The 23,856-nt window shown below is 54.1% G+C and overlaps 1 protein-coding gene across 1 annotated transcript; it reads left to right on the forward strand.

Moving 5' to 3' along the window:
* Nucleotides 1–15,076: 15,076 nt before the first annotated feature.
* LOC134520750 (BTB/POZ domain-containing protein KCTD12-like) lies at nt 15,077–18,288 on the forward strand. The gene is made up of 2 exons (XM_063346515.1): nt 15,077–15,176; nt 16,864–18,288. Exon 2 carries the CDS (start codon nt 16,888–16,890, stop codon nt 17,776–17,778), a length of 891 nt encoding a protein of 296 aa, XP_063202585.1. The 5' UTR covers nt 15,077–15,176; nt 16,864–16,887; the 3' UTR covers nt 17,779–18,288.
* The last annotated feature ends 5,568 nt before the right edge of the window (nt 18,289–23,856 follow it).

Raw genomic sequence — 23,856 nt, forward strand, 5'->3', positions numbered from 1 at the left:
CAAGCAGGCGTCACCTTACCCACGCAGCGGCGGCCGTCTTCTGCAGGGAAAACCGGCCAGTTCTTAACCTGTCGTTAATGTAACATGGATGGAGCCAAACACGCCGCTGGGAGCCGGTGCCAGCAGTGTGGAGGTGTGACCGCTCCTCGACAGCTCCTCGCCCCACCTCTTCTGGGAGCTGCTGCCCCTTGCCTGGGTGCTCGGAGCCTGCACCGACCCCGAGTATTTTATTCAGCTCTGGAGCAGGGAGGACACACGTACCAGGCTACTGCCACGACAGCGGCAGATACGTCGCCCCACAGGAGTTTGAACTGGAGCCAGAATGGCTCGGGGATGCCAGTCCCACCATCCCATCCCAGGTGACACTCTTTTCCCTCAAAAGGCAGAGATCTCAGCTCTGAAGGAGTCTCAAAATCCCCAGCCCAGTAGCCTGTCTCCAACACGGGTCAGGGCTATGTGCCCAAAAAAAAAGGCAAAAGAACAGGGCAAGTATGTAGTGATTTCTCTACCCACCCAAAGAAAATCCCTGGTGGGCTCCAGTTTGAGGATTTCCAGAGCAGGTGACAGCCTCCTCTCCTGTCTTAGCTGTGATGGATCCTTCTCCCATGAACACCTCACGTCACTCTCCGAAAACAAATGCATTTTTAGCCTCCACCCTACCCTCTAGTAAGAGTCCCGTAGTTTGAAGACTCCCTCTCAATACCTAACCTGTTTTGTGTGGCTTGACGCTGCCACCTGCCACATTTCCTCTAGAGATGGAGTTTTTATCCTTGCCTTTGCTCTGGAGTGCCAGATGTGGTGGGGACCACACACCTGGGCTTCTCCAGGGCTTTTGGAGACAGCAGGTTGGGCCAAGGCTGTACTAGGAGACCACGCTGCCAACCTCCACTCCAAAACACGGCTGTGCTTGAAGGGACCACGGCAGTCCCTGAGTGCCTTCCTGCAATTAAAACCCCACTTCTAATCCATGCAGGTGAAGTATTCTGCAATGCCTTCATCTCAGTGGTGCCTTCAGGACCATCTCTGCATGATGGAGGACACCAGCCCCACTGACTGCCCAACTTCCCAACTCCACACGGACGTTCCTGCCCCACGCTGAGGGCTGCCTGCTCCAGCCTGATGCCACCTTAATGACAACAGCAGCGTTGTGGATCCCAGGGACCGCTCCGGACCTGCGGGACGTACATGTCCTAACACATGTCCTTCACTGCTGGCTGCTTTTTCAAACCCCCTTCATATTCCTGCTGCATTTCAGAGGCGGCTGTTTCTCTTCTTCACACGGCAAGGGGGGAGCATGGGCGTGCAGCGGCTGATGCACATACTCCAGCCGGGACCCAAGACAAGCAATCGCTCCTTTTGCGCAGCAGCTGCACTTAAAAGATAACATCTACCTTAAAACTACTTAATGGGAAAATGAGTTTCGTTGCTTACCATTTGCATGAAATATTCAGCATCTCACCCATGGAGTTTTTCTTCTGCTCATTAAGCCGGCATTAGACTTTGACAGAAGCTGGTTTGCCGCTTGCTGACAGTAGGTTCGTGCAATGCCAGAGGGCAATAAACTGTCTCACTCTGCAGCGGGATGGCCCCTCTGTCCTTGCTGTCTAAATCCAGTCGCTGCCATCGGCATTGCCGGGGGTCGGATGCGATGCCAAGCCTTTATTGGCAGCAAGGGACGAGCTTTATGAGAGAAGAGGTAATGAAGGGTAAAGGATAAGGGGAGGAGGAGAGTCCTCTGGCTCAGGTGATGGCCCCTGTCCATATTCTGAGGTGGCTGGGAGTTTTCCAAGAAAATGGAAATACTGAGTCACAGACACCAAAACTTTTTGCTCGGAGTTTTGAGGGACATGTCCCTGGTGAAGCTGTCTTGGGCTTAAAGTGGAAGAACTGCTCAAAATCAGCACCTCCCACCCTTACACAGCCGGTGCCTTGGCAGTTTGGATGTGCCAGAGGCAGGTACCCGCGGAAGGGCCAGGCACAGGTCCTTACCAGGCCCGGTTCACGTCAAGGACTGAAACGTGCCGGCTGGGGACGTCTCCTATTTTGTGCATGGAAGAACTCCAAAACGTCGTGGCTTCTGCTCAGTGCTGAGCTGCAACATTTCTGAATCCTCAGTCACAAACGTCCTTTGCAAGACGTCTTCTTCCTCGTCATTGTCACCCCTCGTGTGACCGTGGGGAAATCACTCACCCCTCTGTGACCTGGATCCCCGTTTCTAGGATGAGGACAGGGATCCTCGTGGTCCATTTCGCTCGTAGACGCCCTGTAGCAGGGTTATGGTTATGGTTATGAGGAAGGTGAGCGCCGCTTTGAGATGGGGGAGAGGAGACAAGAGTCCACCGAACGGGGACAGGGCGAGGGGACGTCAGGAGTCAGACCACTAGCAAAACGGAGGGCAAAGCCATATCATACAGCCAGATGTGTTGCAGGGCAATGACAGCGAGCTTCTTTAAATTCCTGCCTCTGATTTTATGTCTATTCAGCATCTTTTCATGCTTCCTTAGCCACAGCTTTGTGGCCTTAACAGCTGTTGTGCTTTTGGCCCCGGCGCCTGACGCGTTCCTCTGGAGGGGGATGCGATCAAGAGTGTTTCTCCTCAAACTCCCTTAAATAGTGAGAGCGTCAACTTGCTTCTGCTTCAGTGACACTTTTGATGCTCAGGAGGAGGGAAGTAATAAGAAAAAGACAAAATATTCTTTTCGGCCAGGACCATGGAGCGGGCACGTTGCAGATGCAGGAGAGATGCTGGTAGCTTTGGTGTCCACGTCCTGCGTCCTCTCCCCTGTCCTGCAGGCTGCCTGGGGGACCTTCAAGAAGTTGCTTGGTCTGCAAACGGTGACCCCACTTTCTTGTTTGCGAGGGCAAAAGAGGTCACTGACCTGTGCCTGGAAAACGCCTTGGCATTTTTCTGATGGAAAATGATGAACGCTGTCATTATTTGTCGCGGATTTTTCCAGCGCTGCCAGCATGCAGGTTGCCTAGCATTGCCATGGCACCATTTCTGGCAATAATTTAAGCTAAACACATGGCAGGGCTGACAGCTGAGCATTTCAAGCAGGTGAAGTGAGGGCAAAGTCTGAGTCACCTATTCCAGCGGCAGCAGGACCATTGCTGTCACTGCGCTCTCTATGGAAACACAATGGCAAGTAGTCAGGAGATGCCGGGGAACAAATGCTTTCATGCTTTCAGTGGATCGCTTTGGGTTTTTTTTCAGTTCTAGTGAAATCCACTTGTATAAGAGCTTTTAAATGAAGGGGGGTAAGCTGATGTTTGGATGGGAAAAGGGTGAATTAAAACAGAGATCGGGCTTGGGTGAGGTGAGGCTCTATGTTCTTTACCATCTCCTGTAGCCAGGCTTGCAGAGAGGATCCCTGCTATGGAAAACAAGGCACCTAGATTCATCCACTGAGGCATGCTATGAGGTGTCAGGGTGGAAACCACCTTTGGGACAGAGCTGTGACCCCACATCCCCCTTTGGTCTCTGCTCGTGCTCAGGGTGGGAAGGCAGGAGAGCAATCACAGCTCCTCCATGGTTCAGCTCCGCAGGGGAGGGAAGCTGATGTTTTGGCCCCGTCCTGGCTCTCTTCAGAGCTTTGCCAGTGGTGAACTGCACATCTGGAGGATTCACAGGGGACAGCATGTCTCACTCTGATGGCAGAGCCTGCGTGCATGGGCTGGTGGATGAAACATCTGGGTGGTGAGCCCCTGGCCCAGGTTGCCCAGAGAAGCTGTGGCTGCCCCATCCCTGGAGGGGTTCAAGGCCAGGTTGGACGGGGCTTGGAGCAACCTGGGCTGGTGGGAGGTGTCCCTGCCCAGGGCAGGGGGTGCCACTGGGTGGCCTTTAAGGTCCCTTCCAACCCAAACCCTTCTGTGATTCTATGATCTGCCATCAGTGGGGATGCAGGATTGTCCTGTGGGTGAGTCCTGCTGTCTTGGACACCCATCTCAATTAGAAAGAGCTGCCACTAGATTAAAAAAGGCAATAATCCCCGTCTCATTCCTTGCAATGTTTCAGTAGATAGTCACTCCAGAGATGATAAACACTCCCAAAGCGGCTGGTGAATGAAATGTCACCATCGTCCCCAGAGCCCAGCCCCTGCCCAGCCCCAGCTCCCAAAACCACGAACCACCTAAAGGCAAAACGCTGCCAAATGAGAAGCTGATGCCAGACAATACAGTGACCCTCTCGGCTGGCTCTAAATTCTGGAGAGCGCAGGGCAGGGCTCATCCACTTCTGGGGCCACCTTTGGGAGTATTTAGCCAAGCTCTGTCCGTCGTTATTTATTTCCTCATAACCACAACCCCAGTGTAACTGTGCTATGATGGACGGTGTTGTCAAAGTTGCATTAAGTTTATCCTTTTCCTTGACCTTTAGGGCACTATACGAACAGGCTCCGACTGCAGAAGGCTGTGCTATGCTGTGCTGCAAGCGGCGCCGTATCTCCAACGCTGAAGATGAAGACAACAGCCTACAGGAGGAAGCATTGTCCAGGGGTTGAAGCACAGGAGTGGAAGGGCTGGGAGATGTGAGGTTTTTCTTCTGTCTTTGGCTGTATGGTATTGGGAGAATAATTTAAAAAGGGGGGATAAAGAAGAAAATAAAGAAAAAACCCCAACCAGATTCCCACCTTGTCCTGCAATTCAGTGTTTAGTGCCCAGCAAGTGACCTCAGATATAGAATCACAGAATCACAGAATGGTTTGGGCTGGAAGGGACCTTAAAGGCCACCCAGTGCCACCCCCTGCCCTGGGCAGGGACACCTCCCACCAGCCCAGGTTGCTCCAAGCCCTGTCCAACCTGGCCTTGAACCCCTCCAGGGATGGGGCAGCCACAGCTTCTCTGGGCAACCTGGGCCAGGGGCTCACCCCGCTCACAGCCAAGAATTTCTTCCCCAGATCTCATCTAAACCTCCCCTCTTTCAGTTTAAAACTACTACCCCTTCAAAGTCAAAATCAAAAACTACAACAACCCATGTTTGTAAAAGTTCTTCCTTTCAGTGCTTCTGCTGAAGACCCTGCACGGTGCAAACAGGTTGGGCAGTCGTGGTCCCAGCTGGCTCCGGTGAGCACAGAACATCTGTCTAAAAGCTTCTCGCAAGCTGTTTATGGTCTTTTTTGTGTGTGTGTGCCCCCACCGGGATGTCATAGCGGCTGGAGCTGTGTATGACACATGCAGAGATGAGATAAAGGTTGGATCCAACATGAGTTATAAACTGGGAAGAGGGTTATCACTCTTTTCCCCTATGTTTTCATCATTCCAGCAGAGAGAGACAGCGATAAATATAATGAATACTTAAAAATATCTATTAGTTCAGCACATTTAGCTAGCTCTTAAGATTTCTTTTTCTGATAGAATGTACAGATAATCAGATTGATTAGATTAAATGATATCTAGGAGCGGGGGGAGAGAGAGAGATTTGCCGCATAGGCTAAACTGGGAATATAAGAATTGACTTTTACTGTCAGCTGGGAACCACAGCGGAACCGTGAGAGATCCCACCTACAAGGGGAGCGCGGCAGGTTCAGATCAGACAGCTGAAGCCCAGGCTGAAGTTGGAGGAAGGTGGAGGGGAATCAGCCAGAGACAGATTTTCTGCTTAAAAGCAACTCCTTGAGAGACTCCAATCAGTTCCCATCCCTCGCACTCAATCAGCAGTGCATGAACATGCTCGGAAATGGCGAGCGCTTGGAAAATGCCATTTCGTCACTCAGGGCAGGGTCTGCATGCATGGGCTTCTCCTGGCACTTGCGCTTTGAACTAGTCAAGTACAGCACTGCACGGTGATCACCGTCATCTTCAGATCCTTCCTCTGTCCTGACAACTTTTAAAAGCCAAATTGACTATTCAAAAAAGCTTCCCCCTTCTCCCGGCAGTTTCCATAGCCCTGTCCCCATGCTGCAGTCCCTTGGAGAGTCCTTGGGAGTCCTGCGTGCCATCCTCCAAGTCCCCAGCAGGGCTCTGGTCTTCAAAACCAGCCTCACGGGAAGAGCTTTCCGAACTGGAGTCGGATCTGAGGAGCTGAGCTGGAGAAGTCAGGGCTGTGCCACAAACACTCTTTTAAGCAGGAGGAAATGTCTCTTCCGAGTCTGTCTCTCTCCGCTGAGCCTTGGCACTGCCAGTGTGCTCAAAGTCATGAGGCACGCAGGGCACGCCGCCAGAGAAATAGGCCAACAAGTTTCCTCGGCATAATGCTTGACTAAGACCGTGCTTTCCAAAACTGGTCCTTGGCTCCCATAGTTGGCAAAGTCACATCGATGCTCTGGTGCCTCGGTCTCTCCATCTGCAGAACGGAGGCAGTAAATCCCCTCTGCATTGCCAAGAGGGCTGGAACTGAGCCCCCTGATGTTTCTAACACACCTGGAGCTCCTGCTTGTGCCAGCCCACGGCTGGCAGGTTGCTTTGGGTCTCAGCCCTGCCTTGCCTTTGACCTGCCACGACAGCGGTAAATCAGGTGGATCTCTCTCCCGCTCTGTGTTTCAGGCCACTGTGAAGGGGCAGAAGGGACAAGACCTGTCTGAGCTAAAGGATGATGGTGGCATGAGAAGAAGTGGAAAGAACAAGCTGTGCACCCATTTAGGCTGGAGATGGGAAAGCTCTCAGCTTGAGCTCTTTTAGTAAGAGTTGCGGCAGTAAAAATCCTGGCCACTTTCTAGGTGGAATTTGATACATTCGGGAGACGGTTTGTAGGATGAGGCTGGTGTGGTAGCACAGGTTGGGACTGGATGACCTTGGAGGCTTCATCTAACCTACATTCCTGGCAGCTTTACAACACTGCATTGCTGTTGGCATGTGAGAGACGTTGTTTCTAGCAGCAACAGACCAACGCTATGGAGTTTGGTGCTACAGCCCAGTTTCCAAGGTGCTGTAGCACATAGGTAAAGTTTTTCAGGCTCTCCCATGCGTATCTCAGAAACAGTTTGGTCACCCCTTCTCCTGAGTCAGGAGTGTCTGAGCCATTTCCTTTGCACCCCAGGTTGAAACTCCCTGAAAGGGGGCTGTGGAGAGGTGGGTGTTGGCCTCCTCTCCCAGGTGAATAATGACAGGACCAGAGGAAATGGTCTGAAGCTGCGGCAGGGGAGGTTTAGGTTAGATATTAGGAAGAATTACTTTACTGAAAGGGTGGTCAGGCACTGGAACAGCCTGCCCAGGGAGGGGGTTGAGTCACCATCCCTGGAGGCGTTTAAGAAACGTGTAGATTTGGCACTTCAGGGCATGCTCTAGTGGCAGAGATTGTAGGGGTTTTTTTGTGTGTGTGTATGGTTGGGCTCGATCATCTCAAAGGTCCTTTCCAACCATGAGGATTCTATGATTCTATGAAAGCAAGATTTCTGGTATGCTGAAAATGCTCCTCTTGTCCTTTTGTGATTTGCAGGGTGTCCTCATACCGTGTTGAGCATATAGGATTTTTTTCTCATCATTAATACAGTACCAGAAACTTGTCTAAGCTGGGAGCCATGGAAGCCTTGGAGGTGAAAAGCCCTCCCGGTTGTGGGAGAGTATGGGGAGGGCAGAGACAAGAGCTTGCTTTGGGGTACCCTGGATTTATTGCTGCAACTTGCTCAGCGCACAGGGCCAGCAGGCTTCTCCGACGGTCCAGGGGGATTCACAACAGCTCACTCCCTTCAAGGGCAACACCGGGGTGCTTCCAGACCCAAGGTTTCAGAGGGCAGATGGGCTCACGTGCCTTGTTTCACCCCATGTTTCCCCACCCTGGTTCAGCCCCAAGCCCAAGCTGGGATGCAAAGTCTGCCAGTCAGGTTGGCAGAAAGGCTGGCTTTAAAACAGGCATGTGCTGAAGCAGATCCTCCTACCCCTCTCCGCTTGCACCAGCACCGTTCCTCAGGCTGGCTGCTCTGCCGAGCCAGATGGCATCTTCACCCCGGGCCACCGCGTTGGCAGAGCCCAAGGAACAGACCGTCTGCAACCGGGCTGACATGGGTTCCTCCTGCAACCCGCCTGCTGTCTACCTCGGGTTAGGCTCGAGGTCCTCTTCTTCTTATCACCTCTCTCTGTTGTCTGATGCAAGCTTGGGTCTTACTGGAGAGCACCTAAATATATCCTCTGTGCATGAAACTCTGGGTGTACGTGGAGAGTTTTATAGCCGGGGTTGTTTCCAGCTCACCGTCTGAATGATCCGCATCCTAGAAACACAGTGGGCAGGATGTTTGCTTTTGCAGAGTGTACCCAGGTACCCAGAGGAGAGGGACATGGTGATAAGGCCAAAGCCACGGTAGCTGCTTCAGCAGAGGGTCAAACTGGCTGGGTTAGCGGCCGGTACCGCGGGCAGAATTTGGTCTGGAGAATTCACTCAGAGGTGAAAAGTCTTCAGGAGTGATCACAGTGCGTGCAAGGCAGAGAAACATTGGGAGTGCTTAGTGTACCCACGTCCCACCTGGTCTGAGGTGCTCTGCTGCCTTTCAGAAGATGCTTCTGCTACGGCCAGGCCATTCCTAACCACCCTTCCCTCTGAGAACCACAGACACGGTGAAATATTTCCCAACCTGCTCCGGCATCCTTCCCCGCTGGGCTTTGCTGTGACAGTGCTTGACTGAAGTGCAGTGGCGTTTGCGTGTCCTGCGTCACGATTTTAGTTTGCCAGCTGGAAAGAGGTCATGAAGAAAAGGCTGCGTGGGACATCTCTGCTTTAGGGATGAGTAGTTTCAAAGTGGCCATCCAGTTCCTGACTCCAGATGGTGAAATGAGATCAGTGGCTATGCATGTTCCTGTTACTGTTAGCAAATACTGCACAGGATGGAAACGGATCTCCGATACGGTACTTCCATCATCCCTGAAGTCAGTGGTGATGATGCCGGTTTCATCACTGCCCAAGAGGATCCCAGAAAACCCTCCATCCCTAGCGATGACACTGAATTTAAACTTTGATCCTCAGCAAATCCCAAGTTTTGGGAGACGTTTGCAGCCTAGTCCTCATCCTGCTACTGATTTCTAACAGCGCTTTGCTGCAGAGACATGAAAGCTTTCATAACGAAAAGCCAATTACAGCGCACCATTAGGCATAGCCTTTTTCCTCCTGTGTCCAAACCTATCTGTCACAGAAAGGACACATCACCAGTAGCGCAAGTTGGCAGATGCTGCTAAAAATGGGAAAGATAAGATGCATAAGCAAATTATTGAAGTGCCAGCCTGAGGTCTCAAAGGGGACTACGACAGTCGGGGTCAGTGGTAAAGGGGCCACTGGCCCTCTCCGTTCCCAGCAAAGCCACCTGAGCTCCTCGCCCAGCAGAAGCAGATTAACCACTTTTTATAGAAGCTGGCAGCGGCTGAAGTTTCCAGGCTGCTCCTTCGGCCACGGCAAGTCCTCAGCAGGGAGAGCAGAGCCACGAAAGGGTCGTCACTTCTATTTAACTTCAGGTGTGCGTGCGGCCTTGTGCCTGCCAGCAGACCTGTAGGGCTCCTGGAGAAGGAAGAGAGCCGGAGATATGTCCCAGTGACGCCAGGGCTGCTGATTTACGGGCATGTAGGAGCCTGCCTGGGATCGGTGGCTCAGGGGTGAGAACCCCTTTGACCCTCCACTATTCTCACTGACGCTTGAAACCCCCTTGGTGGGATTTTCATTAGCACGTAGAGAGGGAACGGCAAGAGGAGAGCGGGAAGAAACACCGCACCGAGGAAGACGAGAGGAGAAATGCAGATGGGGAAGAGGGAGACAGAGCTGCAAGTACAGGGGCGGAACAGAGACGTTGAAAAGGGTAATTTTCCCACTGTCTGAGGGTGATGCAGCCATAAGGACCCCAACGCATCAAAAATAATGCAGTGCCCCATAAGAGTCTTGCACTCAGGGCTTCTGCTGCCTTTTTAGGACTAGCTCCACTTTGTTTAAGGATGAAAGATTCCTGCGTTTAGCCCTCATTCGTGAATCATAACAGTGGCACGGTGGAATTTGAACCTCTGTGTGCTGGACCCTTTTGACGTACAAGAAATATGGGATATTTCCTCTAATAAATATTCCTCCCTCAACACGCGTTTCTCCTTGTTATCTCCAGATAAGAAACTGATCAAGCAGATGTAGCGGCATCGGCTCTCTGTGACAACATCCTTGCAACGTGATGTATCACCAGATCATCATCGGAGCAGGGTGCATAACTGATTTATTGGGTTTTTATTCTTCTTTAGCTAAGAAAAAAATCAGGCAATGGAAAAATTTGTGTCTTATTTTCAGTTTACGGTCCCTTCAGCCCTTAAAAATACATATTTAAAGACCTTTCAGAGAGTTTTGGAGCAGCGCAGTGGGGCTTTTCGCAATGCCCGCGGTGACTGGGGAGCGGGCATGACCCTCCCAGCCTGAGGATGAGGAGGTCGAGGCACTATGAGGTGAAGTGAATTGTCTCCAAGCTCAGAAAAGATGAAGAGCTGGAAATAGCAGCCAGGGAGCCATGCCAGCGCCTTCCTTGCAATCACCAGACCACACTCTGTGTAATAACAGAGCGGACACAAACAAACACACATTAAGCCCATTCCTTCCTTCCCTTGGGACGTGGATGAATCATGTTCCACTGTTGCGGTTGATAAAAGTCTTCAGAAGTCAGAGAGGGACCCAAATTCTTGTTGCCTTCTTTTTTGGAAGAACTTGTAAAGGGTGGTTTATAAAACCTCTTGGCAGCTTCTGCTGAGTTTCCAGACCCCCTCATCGCTTCTGCGGTGACAAACATCTTCCCCTGCCCTGGAGATCACGCTTCAAGTTGCCTCAAGACATGTCAGCAGTGGCCTGGATGCCTTCCATTTCAGGTCATGAAATGTTTGCACCAGCTTGAGTCTTGATAATGTGGAGGACGAAGCGCTGAAGCAGCACCGTGCATTTTCACTGGGACGGGAAGGTCTGCTGAAGACAGCGGTGTTTCGTGGCACGAGGCGAGCCCAGGGGTTGGCGTGAGAATGGCAGAGGGCTGAGCTGTTGCTCAGGTGATGGTGGCCAGGAATTTGCAGGAAAAATGAGCCTGACCCATCTGAACACCAACAGGAGTGGAAAGTGCCATCTAATATCCATCGCTCTGGCCCAAGGGAGGCTGGAGGAGATCAACTGAACTTGGTCTTCCAGGACATAGTGCCACAGAGGAAAGTGCCGTCTAGTACTTACCTCTCCAGTCCAAAGGGAGGCCAGAGGAGATCAACTGAACTCGGTGTTCCAGGACGTAGAGGCACAGACACGGGGTAAACACACACCTTGACGTATTTGCTTCATGCCTGGAGCCCTGCATGGAGCAGCTGGAGCAAAGGACGTTTTCTCCACAGCTTCCCAAGACCTCATCCTCCCCATCGTCCTCCTCTTACCATGCCTGTCCTGGGCTCCCACCCTGACTCTCTCAGCACGACAGTGCACAACCTCCAGGATAACTCTGCTGACCCCAAAATAAGGTCCCCGTCCCTCCAGCCTCCCAGCTCCTGCACCGGGCAGGGATGCCACCTTGCCGAGGGCACCGGGCAGAGGATTTTCTATGGGGACCCTCCAACTAATTCCCCTGGGGGCAGCCTTGCTTTTGTAGCCTTCCAAATGCATTATCAAATTCAGGTTATTTTTAGGCTTGTTTCCTAAGGAAACAAGATGAACACGATGGCAGCGCAGGCGCGCCTGCGAGCGTGCTGTGTGTGAGACGGTGTGCCTCTGCGTCTGCCCTCCCCCGTGTATTTTGAATTCTTTGGGCAATTTCAACTAAGTTTGATGGAGCACTATAAGGCCTCAAAGAGAGCAGTTGCTGACAGAGTTGGGGAAAATAGTGGACTGGACAGAGGAGAAACTCAGCGCAAGTGCTTCCAGCAAATAAAGGCTAATATACCCGCCAGACCGACCCTCCAGCTTGCCCTTCCCGCACATCCAGAGCCTTTGCCCTGCTTGCACCGGTGCTGGGAGGGAAACAAAAGCCACGGGGACTCCTTCAGGCAAAACCCACAGCCCCCCAGTCCTTGTGGCTTGGGGGATGTTGCGTGGGCACCGCCTCCCACTGGGCACCCCGGGGTGTTTTATGGAGCGACAGCCCATGGTGGAGGTTTTAATGCAAAGTACAGCTGCCCGCACACAGCCTGTCTGTTGGTTGCATCTGGCTGCTCCCATTTGCACGTGTCCAAACCCCTTTTTAATAAGGCTCTTCATTCCATGTCTGCCGTGTGTTGGCACCAGATAGGGTTTTGTAAGAGTGCCACCGGGATTTTGGCAGAGAGAAGCACAGACATTGGTACAGAGAGTTTTTTTCTGTGTCCTTTGCTTCTCTGCAAGTCCCTCGTGAGCCAGGATGGGTGAGAGGGGGAGGATGGTGTGAAACGCTGAGCCATTAACTTTGGATGTGGTTGGGGTCACACCATCTTCTGGAGATGGACAGTTGTATCCCGACAGAGTGGAAACTTCACTGGGAATTATTCCACGAAGCTGTAGTCACATTGGATCAGGCATCCAGAAGACAGAGACAGAAATACACTGGATTTCATCCTGACCCAACCCTGTCAATCAAACAGGCTCACGGTGACTAAATTTCCCCACAGGCTATATTCAAAGAGGATCCCTCAGCTATCTCTTGAGCAAAGCAATCTCCATCATCCATCCATCCATCCATCCATCCATCCATCCATCCATCCATCCATCCATCCATCCACCCACCCATCCACCCATCCACCCATCCACCCATCCACCCATCCATCCATCCATCCATCCATCCACCCATCCATCCATCCATCCATCCATCCATCCATCCACCCATCCCAGCCTGAATTTCGGTTAGGTCCGATACCCAGCTGTAATCACTTCACACAACAGTCTGGTGAGGAGGAATTTGGGTCTCCAAGTTTTCAGCGTCTTTTTCTCATAAGTTACAGCATTTGCAGGTGAAACAAAATTTTGAGGTAAAAAAAGAGTTACGATGTTAAAAACATTCCCTGTTTCCCCTTTCTTTCTTTTTTTCCTATTTTTTAGGTTGGGGATTTTTTTGCTGTTCATTTCGCATAATCGCAAAACGCTTTATCCCATTTTTAACTTTCCCCCATCTATAAATATATTCCACAAAATATGCACATGGGAAAGCTCCTGGTTTAATGTGTGAAAAGTCAGCCCTCGCAGCCCTGATCCATGTCGCTAATAACCACAAACCCTGGATCCGCAGGGTGCTGCCGATTTCAAGACACCTCCACTAACGCGGGATTTTTCAGGGAGCGCTCCCACCCCCTTACCTGCAAACAGAGCTGCTGGCCCCAAACCCTGCGATTCATAGAAAAATAAGCAAACAGCCCTGCCGGGACAAATGCAAAAGCTCATTTTAATACGAAGGCCGTCCCCACTTTGCATAGCCATGCCGCGTTTGCTTTTCCATGTCAGGGCACTCTTCAGGAAGCCTTTGACTCGCTACAGAAAGGCGGATACCTACGGATTTATTCTTTCAAAATACTGTCAGACCCAGGGAACAGCAGCGTTGTTCATTCACATCCCACCTCCAACCGCACTTTTGGTGACCATATCACACATCGGTGCCATGACACGGCTGGGATACAAGAAAACAGCCATGAGAAACCCAAACAGAAAAATTCCTTGGGCTAGAGTTCCCAGACTCAGTGTGGGATGCGACCCTTAGGTGGGGCAGAAATTACGTCTTCTGCCCATATAGAATTTGACAGGTACATGTAAATAAACTCATAGACAAACACAGCTAGACAGCTGCACTGTCACAGAAAGTTGGATTTTAGCCTGCCTTCATCAGACTTTTGGGAAACAGGCAAATACTGAGAGGTTGTTTGGAGTTGTTGTATTTTTCTGCCTTTACAGAAGACTGGCCTTTTGAAAAAAAAACCAAAAAAACAAACAACAAAACCACAGAAGGGAGAGGGATTCTCTCTTCTCACTCCTGGCTTTACCAGCGCTAACAAACAGGCTATCACAACAGGCCCAGCTCTTTACGATCCCACCAGGTGTTACTTGTACCTTGGGAAACATATACCTACAGAATACATACTCAAGAATTATATATATATAAAAAATTATCCCGGGAACAGCAATATGGACCAAACAAGTGAGAGTTTTCAACAGACCCTGAGCAAATTGTCTGGGGCAGAAAAGTGACCTTGTTTCCATCCCTAATTCCCTGTCTCAGCACAGCCTTGGCTCTGTGGCTACACATTGCTACATGGACCTTGAGGTGTCCCCAGGCCAGCCCTGACGCAGCTGCTAATATGGGTGAAGAAAGAGCAAAGAGGGCTCCCACAGGCTGTGGCTTTCTGGACAAGGACCTGCTGCCCTTGGGCATCCTGCCCTGCATCTTTACCCCCCCCAGGTACCTGAGCCACCAAACGAGAGGTGACACGTGCTCGTTGGAGCTGTGCTGTCCCCTCCGAGCAGAGTGGAGACGCACCTCCCCATGGCAACGGAGATTGGGATGAGTGGCATCCAACAGCAGAAGGACATGGAGCTGTTGGAGCGGGGCCAGAGGAGGCCCTGGAGCTGCTGGGAGGGCTGGAGCCCCTCTGCTGTGGGGACAGGCTGAGAGAGCTGGGGGGGTTCAGCCTGGAGAAGAGAAGGCTCCGGGGAGACCTTCCAGCCCCTGCCAGTCCCTAAAGGGGCTCCAGGAAAGCTGGGGAGGGACTCTGGAGCAGGGAGGGGAGCCATGGGACGAGGGGGAAGGGGTGTAAACTGAAAGAGGGGAGATTGAGATGAGATCTGGGGAAGAAACTCTTTGCTGTGAGGGTGGTGAGCCCCTGGCCCAGGTTGCCCAGAGAAGCTGTGGCTGCCCCATCCCTGGAGGGGTTCAAGGCCAGGTTGGATGGGGCTTGGAGCAACCTGGGCTGGTGGGAGGTGTCCCTGCCCAGGGCAGGGGGTGCCACTGGGTGGCCTTTAAGGTCCCTTCCCACCCAACCCCTTCTATGGTCCTGTGATTAGAGCCAAATCCTGCTTTGACGGGGGATGCAGGGGGACCCCTCCTGGACCCCCCCGGCCCCGGCACGGACCTTCCCGAGGGGGGCCGGGTGCGGGGCCGGGGGCGCGGCGGGGGAGGCGGGGAGCGGGGGCGGGGGCGAGGCGGGCCCGGGGCCGGCGGGGGATGGCGCTCGCCGCCTTCGCGGCCATAAAACGGCAGGGCCAGTGCCGGGCGGGCAGAGCGGAGCGGAGCGGGGCGGCGGCGCGGCGGGGACCGGCGCGGACGGGACCGGCAGCGGCGCGGAGCGGCTCGGCTCGGCCGCCTGCGGAGGTACCGGGGGCGGCGGGGTCCCAGCCCCCCGGGATGGGTCGGCATGCGGGGCAGGAGGGTCCCTCCGGGGCGGTGCGAGGCTGGGGACGGCAGGGTCGTCCCCGACCCCCGTCCGTCCGTTCCGGCCCGGGGACGGCTCCGGCTCCTGCAGCCGGGGTGTCCCCGTCGGTGGCTTTTTGCCGGGTCCGGGGATGCGGCAGGCGGGAGGAAGAAGGGGGGCGGCTGTCCTTGTGTTCCCCCCCCTCCCCAGCCCTGCGCGGTCCCAGCCCAGCTGCAGCCCTCAGCCCCCCCCAGCCCTGAAAAAGGGCTCTGGCTCCAGGCACGGGCAGCCTCCCGCCTGGTCGCCTGTAGCAGGGGAAGAGCGTATCGCCGGAGAAAGGGACCCAAAGCCAGCGCGGGAGGGGATTTGGGAAGCTGGAAGCCGGGTGAACCTCCCCGATCCTCTTCCCGATCTTTGCAGTCTCTTCCTTGGGAGGTTTGAGCCGCTCCTTGTTCCAAGCCCATTCTCCCCGGGCATCCCTGCGAGCTGGGAGGAGGTGCGGGGCCGTGAAACGCAGGCTCAGCTCTCCCCACCACCCAAAAGTGCCCCCAGAGTTTTATTTTTGCCCTTTATCTTCTCTGAAATCCGCGTTAGGATCCTTCTGTGCTGTTGATCCTTTGCTGTTGTTTCTTGGCTGCGGGACCCGTCCCCGGGGGGGGGGTGCTGTGTGTGACAGGCAGCTGGTGACAACTTCAGCGGGTCCCAGGGCTGCAGGAACATCACCCGGGGGTGGGCAGAGCTTCAGGCCAACCCTGGCAGGCAGCTGGGGACAGCGCAGGAAAACCCCTTTTCTCTCTGGTCTCCCAAATCCCTGTGGGAAGCACGGTTTGGCCAGGCTGGATCAGGAGTCTGCCTGCTGAGCCAGGTTTATGTAAGCGCTGATTTGCGGTGTCGAGAGATGCCTAAGAATCAGCTTGCCTTTGGAAAATGTATAAATACATGGCATCTGGCCCAAGGCTGTACCACTAGCCCAGTATTTGTCTTGGTCCCAGACCCTTGGAGAGATTCTGCCATCTCTCACCTGCTCTCAGCTTGGCCTCGAGTCTCTATCGAGTACTTTCCAGGAGCAGGAGTGCCAAAAGGCACTGTCACTCTGTCCTTTACAGTGGCATCTAGCGCTGCTTTTCTGCCAGACTTGTGGGCGCTCCTTGCGTGGGACGATAAAGTCCCCTCCAGCTCGGCAGGAGACACTGCGCCGTAATGCGGTCCTGCCTTGGCACGCTCGGCACCTCCTCCTGACCGGCAGGATGCTGGGCCAGGCGGGTCGCCGGCCAGAGCCAGGGTGGGACGGTTCTGTCTTTCCTGTTGTTAACATCAGCACGGCATCACTGCCTCTTCCTGGGCAAAGGTGCTGAGCCCCAGCCCCAGGACCTGACTGTCGGGAGGGCTGCAGGTGGAGGTGGCGTGTTCAGACCACGGGTAATGCTCTTGTGGCGTGGAAGGGAAGGCGGCATTAGCTAATGCTACTTATTCCAAGAGCCAGGGATTAGGGAACAGAGCTGACTTCTAGACCCCTGGAGAGACCGGGGCCTGATCCTGCACTGCTTGCTGACGCAAAGCAAGTGCGATCTGGCTTGGGATCGGTGGGACGATGAGCTGCGTTTGCTGGCAGGCTTAACATTGGCACGTTGCTGCTTTTTGTTGCAGGTGGGAAGGCAGCGGTAGCTCACTATGGCCCTGGCAGACAATGCGGGCTGTGCCAAACCCAGCGAGGACTTCCCTTTCCCTGAGATCATTGAGCTCAACGTGGGTGGGCAAGTCTACATCACCCGCCACCCCACCCTGGTCAGCGTGCCTGGCTCGCTCCTCTGGGAGATGTTCACCCAGAAGAACATCCGATCCCTGGCCCGTGACAGCAAGGGACGGTTCTTTGTGGATCGGGATGGTTTCCTCTTCCGTTACATCTTGGATTACATGAGGGACCAGCAGCTGGTGCTGCCCGACCACTTCCCGGAGAGGAGCCGGCTGCAGCGAGAGGCCGAGTACTTCATGCTGCCGGAGCTGGTGAAGATGCTGGCCCCCAAGCTCAGCAAGCAGAACTCGCTGGGAGACGACCCATGCCAAAGCGACCCGGAGGAGCTCTCCCCCAACGCGGATGCCACCCGCAACCTGACCTCTGCCAGTGCCACGCTCCCCAGCGCCGTGGCTGGTGGCCCCGGGGGAGCCGTCACCACCAGCGTGGGTGCTGCCAGCACTGACGTCCGCAGGGCAGGTTTCATCACCATCGGCTACCGAGGGTCCTACACCCTGGGCAGGGACAGCCAGACAGATGCCAAGTTCCGCAGGGTGGCACGGATCATGGTCTGCGGCAAGACGTCGCTGGCCAAGGAGGTCTTTGGTGATACCTTGAACGAGAGCAGGGACCCGGACAGGCCCCCGGAGAGGTACACCTCCAGGTACTACCTCAAATTCACCTTCCTGGAGCAAGCCTTTGATAAACTGGCCGATGCCGGCTTCCACATGGTGGCTTGCAACTCCACAGGCACCTGTGCCTTCGCCCACGACCAGACAGATGACAGGATCTGGACCTCTTACACCGAATATGTTTTCTATCGTGAGTGACACCAAAAAAAACCAAACCCAACCCCACAAACCAAACACCAACTCTCCCTTTCCTCTCCTGTGCTGGCCGTTGCCTAGAAGGTAGACCTCCAACCCCCGAATCCCAGCGTCCTCCCTTTGCCTCCTTTTGAGTTTGTTCTTGGGTTTTTTCCTCCTTCCTTCCTCCACGTTGAACCTGTTCAGCTCTTCTTTGTAGCAACCAGTGACCACCAACCTTCTTCCCTCTCTCCGACTTCTGCAGTAGCCGCCCGTAGCTCCCAACCCTCCCTGGATGTGTGGACTTGGACACTCTCGTGTACGTGTTTTGGGGTGGGAGGGAGGGGGGGGGATGCACCGGACTCTGCTCTGGGCTGGGATTCCTGCAGCTGGATGAGCTTGTCCGTGTCGGACACTGAACTCGGCTCTCACGCCCCGTACGCCGTGCAGCTCCCCGAGAACCTGCTGCATACGCTGTATTTGAGGGGTTCAAGTGGGAAAGCGTTGGTTTAAGGACATGGAGAAAGGTGGGAAGCGGAGAGGAGGGTGGGTGGGCGGGGGGGTGGAAAGATGAAGCCTCGCAGCGCGGATATATTGCCATTAGCCATGTAAGCAGCTTAGCGTTTAGACTGTCAGTGCTTGGGAAGGTTAGATAAAGACGCACCCTGTGTTTGCAGTTCTGATTCAAAGCATCGCTGCTGCTCTGGGATGCCTTGCGGGGGGGTGGGGGGGGGTTTGGGAGGGGGCAGATGCACACATGGAGGGAGGTGGGGGGGAGCGGGGAAGGCTTTACACGCTGTAGGGCGTAAAATGCTTATACATCTCTCAAACTAACTGGAGGTCTGTCAGAAAAAAAGTACCTTCATCTTTCCTTTGGAGTGTGATAGCGACGGGGGCTTCCGAGGGATGGGGCTGGGTTGCTCCGGCGAGCGGCAGTCGGGCTCTTTCACAGGTTAAAGGGAATCTTTGCCCGACATGAAAATCTTTGCCATTTCGGCAATCTCTTGCAAAGGGCTCTCCAGGGCCTGCATTCGGTCCTGGGGGTGGCTGCTGCTGCTGTGCCACGCCTGGGCCATGTGTAATAAAGGAACAAAACCCACTCGCCTCCGTCGTGGTGTGCCAGGGCGCAAAGGAGGCGGTGCTGGCTGCACCCAGAGGTGTTGCTCGAGCCGCACACAGGCAGGGAGCAACGTGCTTTAGCGTAAGGATTCAAATAAAGAGAAGGAAGGAGGACAAACTTCTTGGAGGCTTCTTGCCTCTGACCCCCCTCCTCCTCTTCGAACCCAGCTGGGACGACCTGCAGCGCATCCCTGCAGGGATGCTGATGCCGGCGGTGGGGTCCAGGATTACCCGCCCGCCTGCCGAGCATCCCCGGGTGATGCCTTCATCCCCAGCGCTCACGTGGGGGCTCGCAAGCTCCGGCAGGAGGGGTCAGCCTGCCCGTCTCGCTGCCGGCGCCTGCGGGAGCTGTCGCAGTTGTCCCCGCTGCCCTGATGTCCCCAACCCCGCCTGCTCCTCTGCCGGCTCTGGGCTCCCTTCCAGCCACCATCTGCCCCTGCTCCTCCACCTCTGGCTGCTTCTCCTGAAGCTCTTGGTGCGGGGAGATAAAGGATCGTCTCGCCAGCCAAAGGGGCGTTTCTCTTTGGGGTTCATTCGGGATAAAGGTTTGCAGCTGGTTTCCGAGGAGGCAGGAGGGCTGGAGTCTCCTGGGCGAGCAGAAGCTCTGCGGCGAGGCAGTCCCTCTCTGCTGGAGAAGGGGAAGGAGAAAATGGTATTTTTATAACGGCCCGTTCCTCATTGCAACAGCGTTTTGAAGAGGAAATGACAACCAGCTTTAAAAAAAAAAAAAAGAAAAGAAAAAGGAACTTGAGTTCTGTGTGGAGAGAGAGGCTGAAGAAGGATGAAAACCTTTTAAATAAAGGGGGAGGGGACAGGCACTCCGTGTTTGCTTGTTTGGGTTTGTTGTTTTTTTTTTTTAACTAAAGATTTTTCTAATCATTATTAATTGGGACTGATTGGGAAAAGAAATTGCTGCCTTGTGAGAAACGCTGGTGTTTTGAAGTTTGCTTTTCCCCTCTGGAACTGGGCTGAAAAATTGATCTCACAGGAGGAAGCATTTTTCCCGAGGGAGAGAGCAGAACGGCAGAGTCAACGCTGAGTTGGTTTTGATCTGCCAGGTTATGTGATCTGGGCTGTTAAAGCCAATACCCCGGGTGAAATACGATCAGAGCGGAAGAGTTTTACTTTTGAATCATTTTAGAGTCTGACGGTTTTCTTGAAAACCGATACTTTGTGAAAAAAATACGTTCGTTGACATCTAGCTCAACAAAAATCCATCAAATTTGGGTTTCTTTCTTTTCTTGGCATATATCTAGTAATAGAAAGAGTGTCCTTTTACTGCTGCCCCTGGCTGGGGGGAGAACCTGGTTCATTTGGTCATTAGGAGAGACTATTTGTGGAGAAACGGTGGCATGGAAAAACATCTATTTGAGGTCCTCATCCTCTGAACAAGCCTGGCAAGTCACTCCAGCTGGGCAAATGGAACCAGGGGATGGTTGTCAGTCTCCAGAGCTTCGAGGAGACAGTGCAGAAGGTGTTTTCCTGCTGTTATCTGTTTTGCTGGCTTTGCCTGGGAATGTGCCTGGGTTTTTCCAGATCGCGAGCTGCCTGCCAAACCACGGGGGGGGGGTCTGTCTCTGGGCTTGTTCAAAGCACCTACACCTACTTAGCTGTCCTTGAGGTCTCCCTCCAGCATCTCCCACCACCCAGGACGTCCATAGGGACTCAAGGGAAGAATCAAGCCTTGTTCAGTTTCCTTCCCTCCTGGATGTTGGGCTCGGAGGTGATGTTTTTCTTCCGAGAAGGTGGGCTGCTCTTCAGGCACTGATTTCTGCCAGTGCCCAACTGGATGAAGTTGACGTCCCCCAGCTAGCACCGGAGCACAGCACCAGATGCCGTTGGAGGCGCTGGTGGCAGCAGCCTGCTCCTATCTAGGAGATACAAACGAAGATCCTCCACATGCATTGCACATCCGGGGCTTTGGAGAGGATCTGGCTGCCCCCAGCTCTGCCGTGGGTGGCTCTGCTCCGGCGTAGGATGGCTGGTGCCTCGGAGGAAGGGCACCCGGGCTGTGCGTGGGCGGGCAGACGGCGGCGCACACCTGTAGTAAAAATGGGTTGCATGTGCCTTGGGGGATTAGCCACGTTGGCTGCAAAAGCCCAGGGCCAGGAGGGATCCCCGTGGTTATTTTAATCCAGCCTGCACTGAGCAGTCATCGGCTTTTCTGCAGGGACTCCTGCCGTGAATGAGAGGTGGGGACTGTCTAAGCTAGGGCTGGTCCATCCTCAGATGCCAGACCACCCACCACCTTGACCTTGAGGGTGGTTTTTAGGACAGCATAAGAACCCCACGCCCCCCCCCCCCCAGGGGGTCTCCATCTGGCAGCAGGTCCCTTGTGGAAGAGCGTGGACCACGGTGGGGGACGGTGTCCTTTGGGAAGGCGCCCGGTCTCACTGCAAAGCTCAGCAGCTCCTGAGCTCACCAGAAACCAAGGAATGTTTTCATAAAGGGCTTTAAGCTTTCAAAGCTTGTTTTCCCTCTGAGGGGTAAAGTAGCTCACCCTTTCATTTAGAGATCCCCAGAAAATCATCCGTCCCAAAATAATACCCCTCGCTCAAAGGAGGCAGAACACGAACTCGGGCTGGGTCTGTGTTCCCACCCTGCCCACAAATTGCGGGTTACTCGCTCGGCGCGTCATTCTGCACAAAAACTGCAGGAACATAAGGAGAAGCCAAATCCCATCTGTCTCCATCAGGCACTTCTCCCACCCCGAGAGAACATCTGAAAGCATTTTATCTCCTGGGTCTGTCTTCAGCCCCTCCGTAAGGGGACCCCCTTTGGTGGCAGAAAAGCCCTGCCCAGAAGCTGAGCTCCCCCCATCCTGCCAGTGGCCAGGAGGCAAGGAGGATGGAGCGGATCCATACTGGGGGACAAGCAGGGTCCTGTGGAGTCCAGACGACAGGAGATGCTAGAGGGGAGACACCAAAAACCCCGTCCCCAGGCTAGAAATCCCACCTGAGAAGCCCAGGCTGCTCAGCGCGCCACAAAGATCGAACCTGACTTGGTTGTTGAAATAGTGAAGCGCTTATTGATCAAGAATCACAAAAAGGGTAGAAGCAGCAGTAGCTGGAAGCTGGGACCAACCTCTTCTAATTTGAAAAATAAACCCCCCCCAAAACCGCCTTTAGCAGCACGGGTATTCGCCACTGAGAAAATCTATTGGAGAGACGGGGGTTCTCCAATTCCGGGTGCAGAAACTGCAGCCGGGACACTTTCTGTAGGAAGGGGTTTAGCAAAGCAAGCTTTTAGGCTCACTTCAGCAGCCGACGCCAGTTGGCCGCGACGTGCCGGGGGTGAGATGATATCCAGAGCATCGCTCTGCTCTGCCCAGCCCTGGAGGGGCCTCTGGGCCCCCTTCCTGGGGCGGGGGGAGAGGCGGGAGGGGGAACGCAGCCCAGGCGCCGGCGTTTGCGTGCGCTGCAAGCCCTGAGAGCCAAAAAGATGCTTTGGGTCGGGTAAGCCGCTCCGGCAGCTGGCGGGGAGCTGCGGGAGCGCTTTGCCAAATGAAGCTTGTTCAACCTGCGCTGACAGCTCGTTCTGAGCTAGAGCAGGTTAGACTTTGGGGCTTCGTGGCGTGCAGATGGCTTTCTTCAAAGGCGCGCTCGCAGTTAAAAAAGCTTTGCTCCGTTCTAGGTGGCTGGGAATTATCACCCCCCGCCCCCCCTCCTCCGGGAGAGCTGTGCGGTGTCTGACTGAAAGGTGTTCTTGCAAATAGACTAAACCAGATTTCATCTAAATCAAACCCGAGTCCACAGCGCACCACGAAGATCGAGACTGACCTGATTGTTGAAATAGTGAAGGACTTACTGACAAAGAAACACAAAAAGGGTAGAAGCAGCAGTAGCTGGAAGCTGGAATTTGGGAAGCCTGCATCCCAGATGCCTGTTCCCCCTCCCTCCTTCCCCATCTCCAGGCTCTGTGATGCAGAGTCCACTTTGCCAACAGCATCCTTAAAGTGACCCCAAAGGGTGCATTAGCCCCCGAACAGCCCAGGGCCGCGGGACAAATCTGCCGTCAGAAAGAAATTTTCTCCCTGTTCACAGAGCACGGAAAACTTAACTCGGCCCCGCGGTTTCCCAGACTCAGCCCGAAATTGGATGCTGTGGTTCAGCAGGAGGCAGGGGAGCATGCAGCAATTACAGAGGATAAACACAGCTCTTTAGAGCACGCTGTCAAGTGCCGTCCTCTCTTGCAATTCTAATCAGGGGCACAAAAAGCCTCTCCTGCCAGCAGCTCCGAGAAGAGCATTTGCATGGAAAGCACAAATCACCTGGCTGGTGTTGCCGGAGGAGCCATACAAGCCCAGCCTTCCTGGATTAATTTAGGAAATCTGGCAAAGGCTGGTCGGGGCTGGCAGACAGGGATGACCTGATGTTCCTGATCATTGGAGTGAGTGAGGAGGAGCCTGGCCGCATCGTGGTCCTCTCCCATCGTTGTTTAGAGGACCTCTGTGGGAAGGCAGGGAGGAGGAGCGCGTTGCATCCTCTTTCTCTAGACCTGAGGTCCTTGGCATGTTCATCCCCAGCTGATGCCACAGCTGAGTCCAGGCCGCCCATGGGAGGGGACCACGATGGGAGGAACCATATCAAAGCCACCACAGCAGAGAATAGAGACTGGCACAGCCTGCGCAGGCCACAGCAGCTCAGCTCAGTCCCCTGCCTTTTGGAGAGCTTGATGGTGGATACCTTGGTGCCCACCCCAGGGACCGTGGCTGGGAAGAACAGCCCCCTCCCACCACAAGGGTGCTGTAGATTTTGGGCCGTTTCACAAGTGGAAGCCAAGTTTGAGATGCCACTTGGGATGCACAGTTTGCAGGCTGCTCAGCCCTTTCTAAAGGCGCAGATCCCTTCAGCGTTGAGGAAGCTGCCCCCAGTGCCTAGATGGTTTTAGCTCAATGTCTTAAGGAGAAAAGTTTGTGTAACCTCACACAGCATGTTCCTTCCCTTTTCTTACAGGACCTGAATCTGTGGGTTACTTTCAGTC

Source organism: Chroicocephalus ridibundus, chromosome 9 (assembly GCF_963924245.1).
Source record: "Chroicocephalus ridibundus chromosome 9, bChrRid1.1, whole genome shotgun sequence".
NCBI classification, from domain to species: domain Eukaryota; kingdom Metazoa; phylum Chordata; class Aves; order Charadriiformes; family Laridae; genus Chroicocephalus; species Chroicocephalus ridibundus.

Excerpts from the sequence above, each read along its gene's own strand:
- LOC134520750 (XM_063346515.1), top strand. The coding sequence starts at position 16,888 with ATGGCCCTGGCAGACAATGCGGGCTGTGCCAAACCCAGCGAGGACTTC.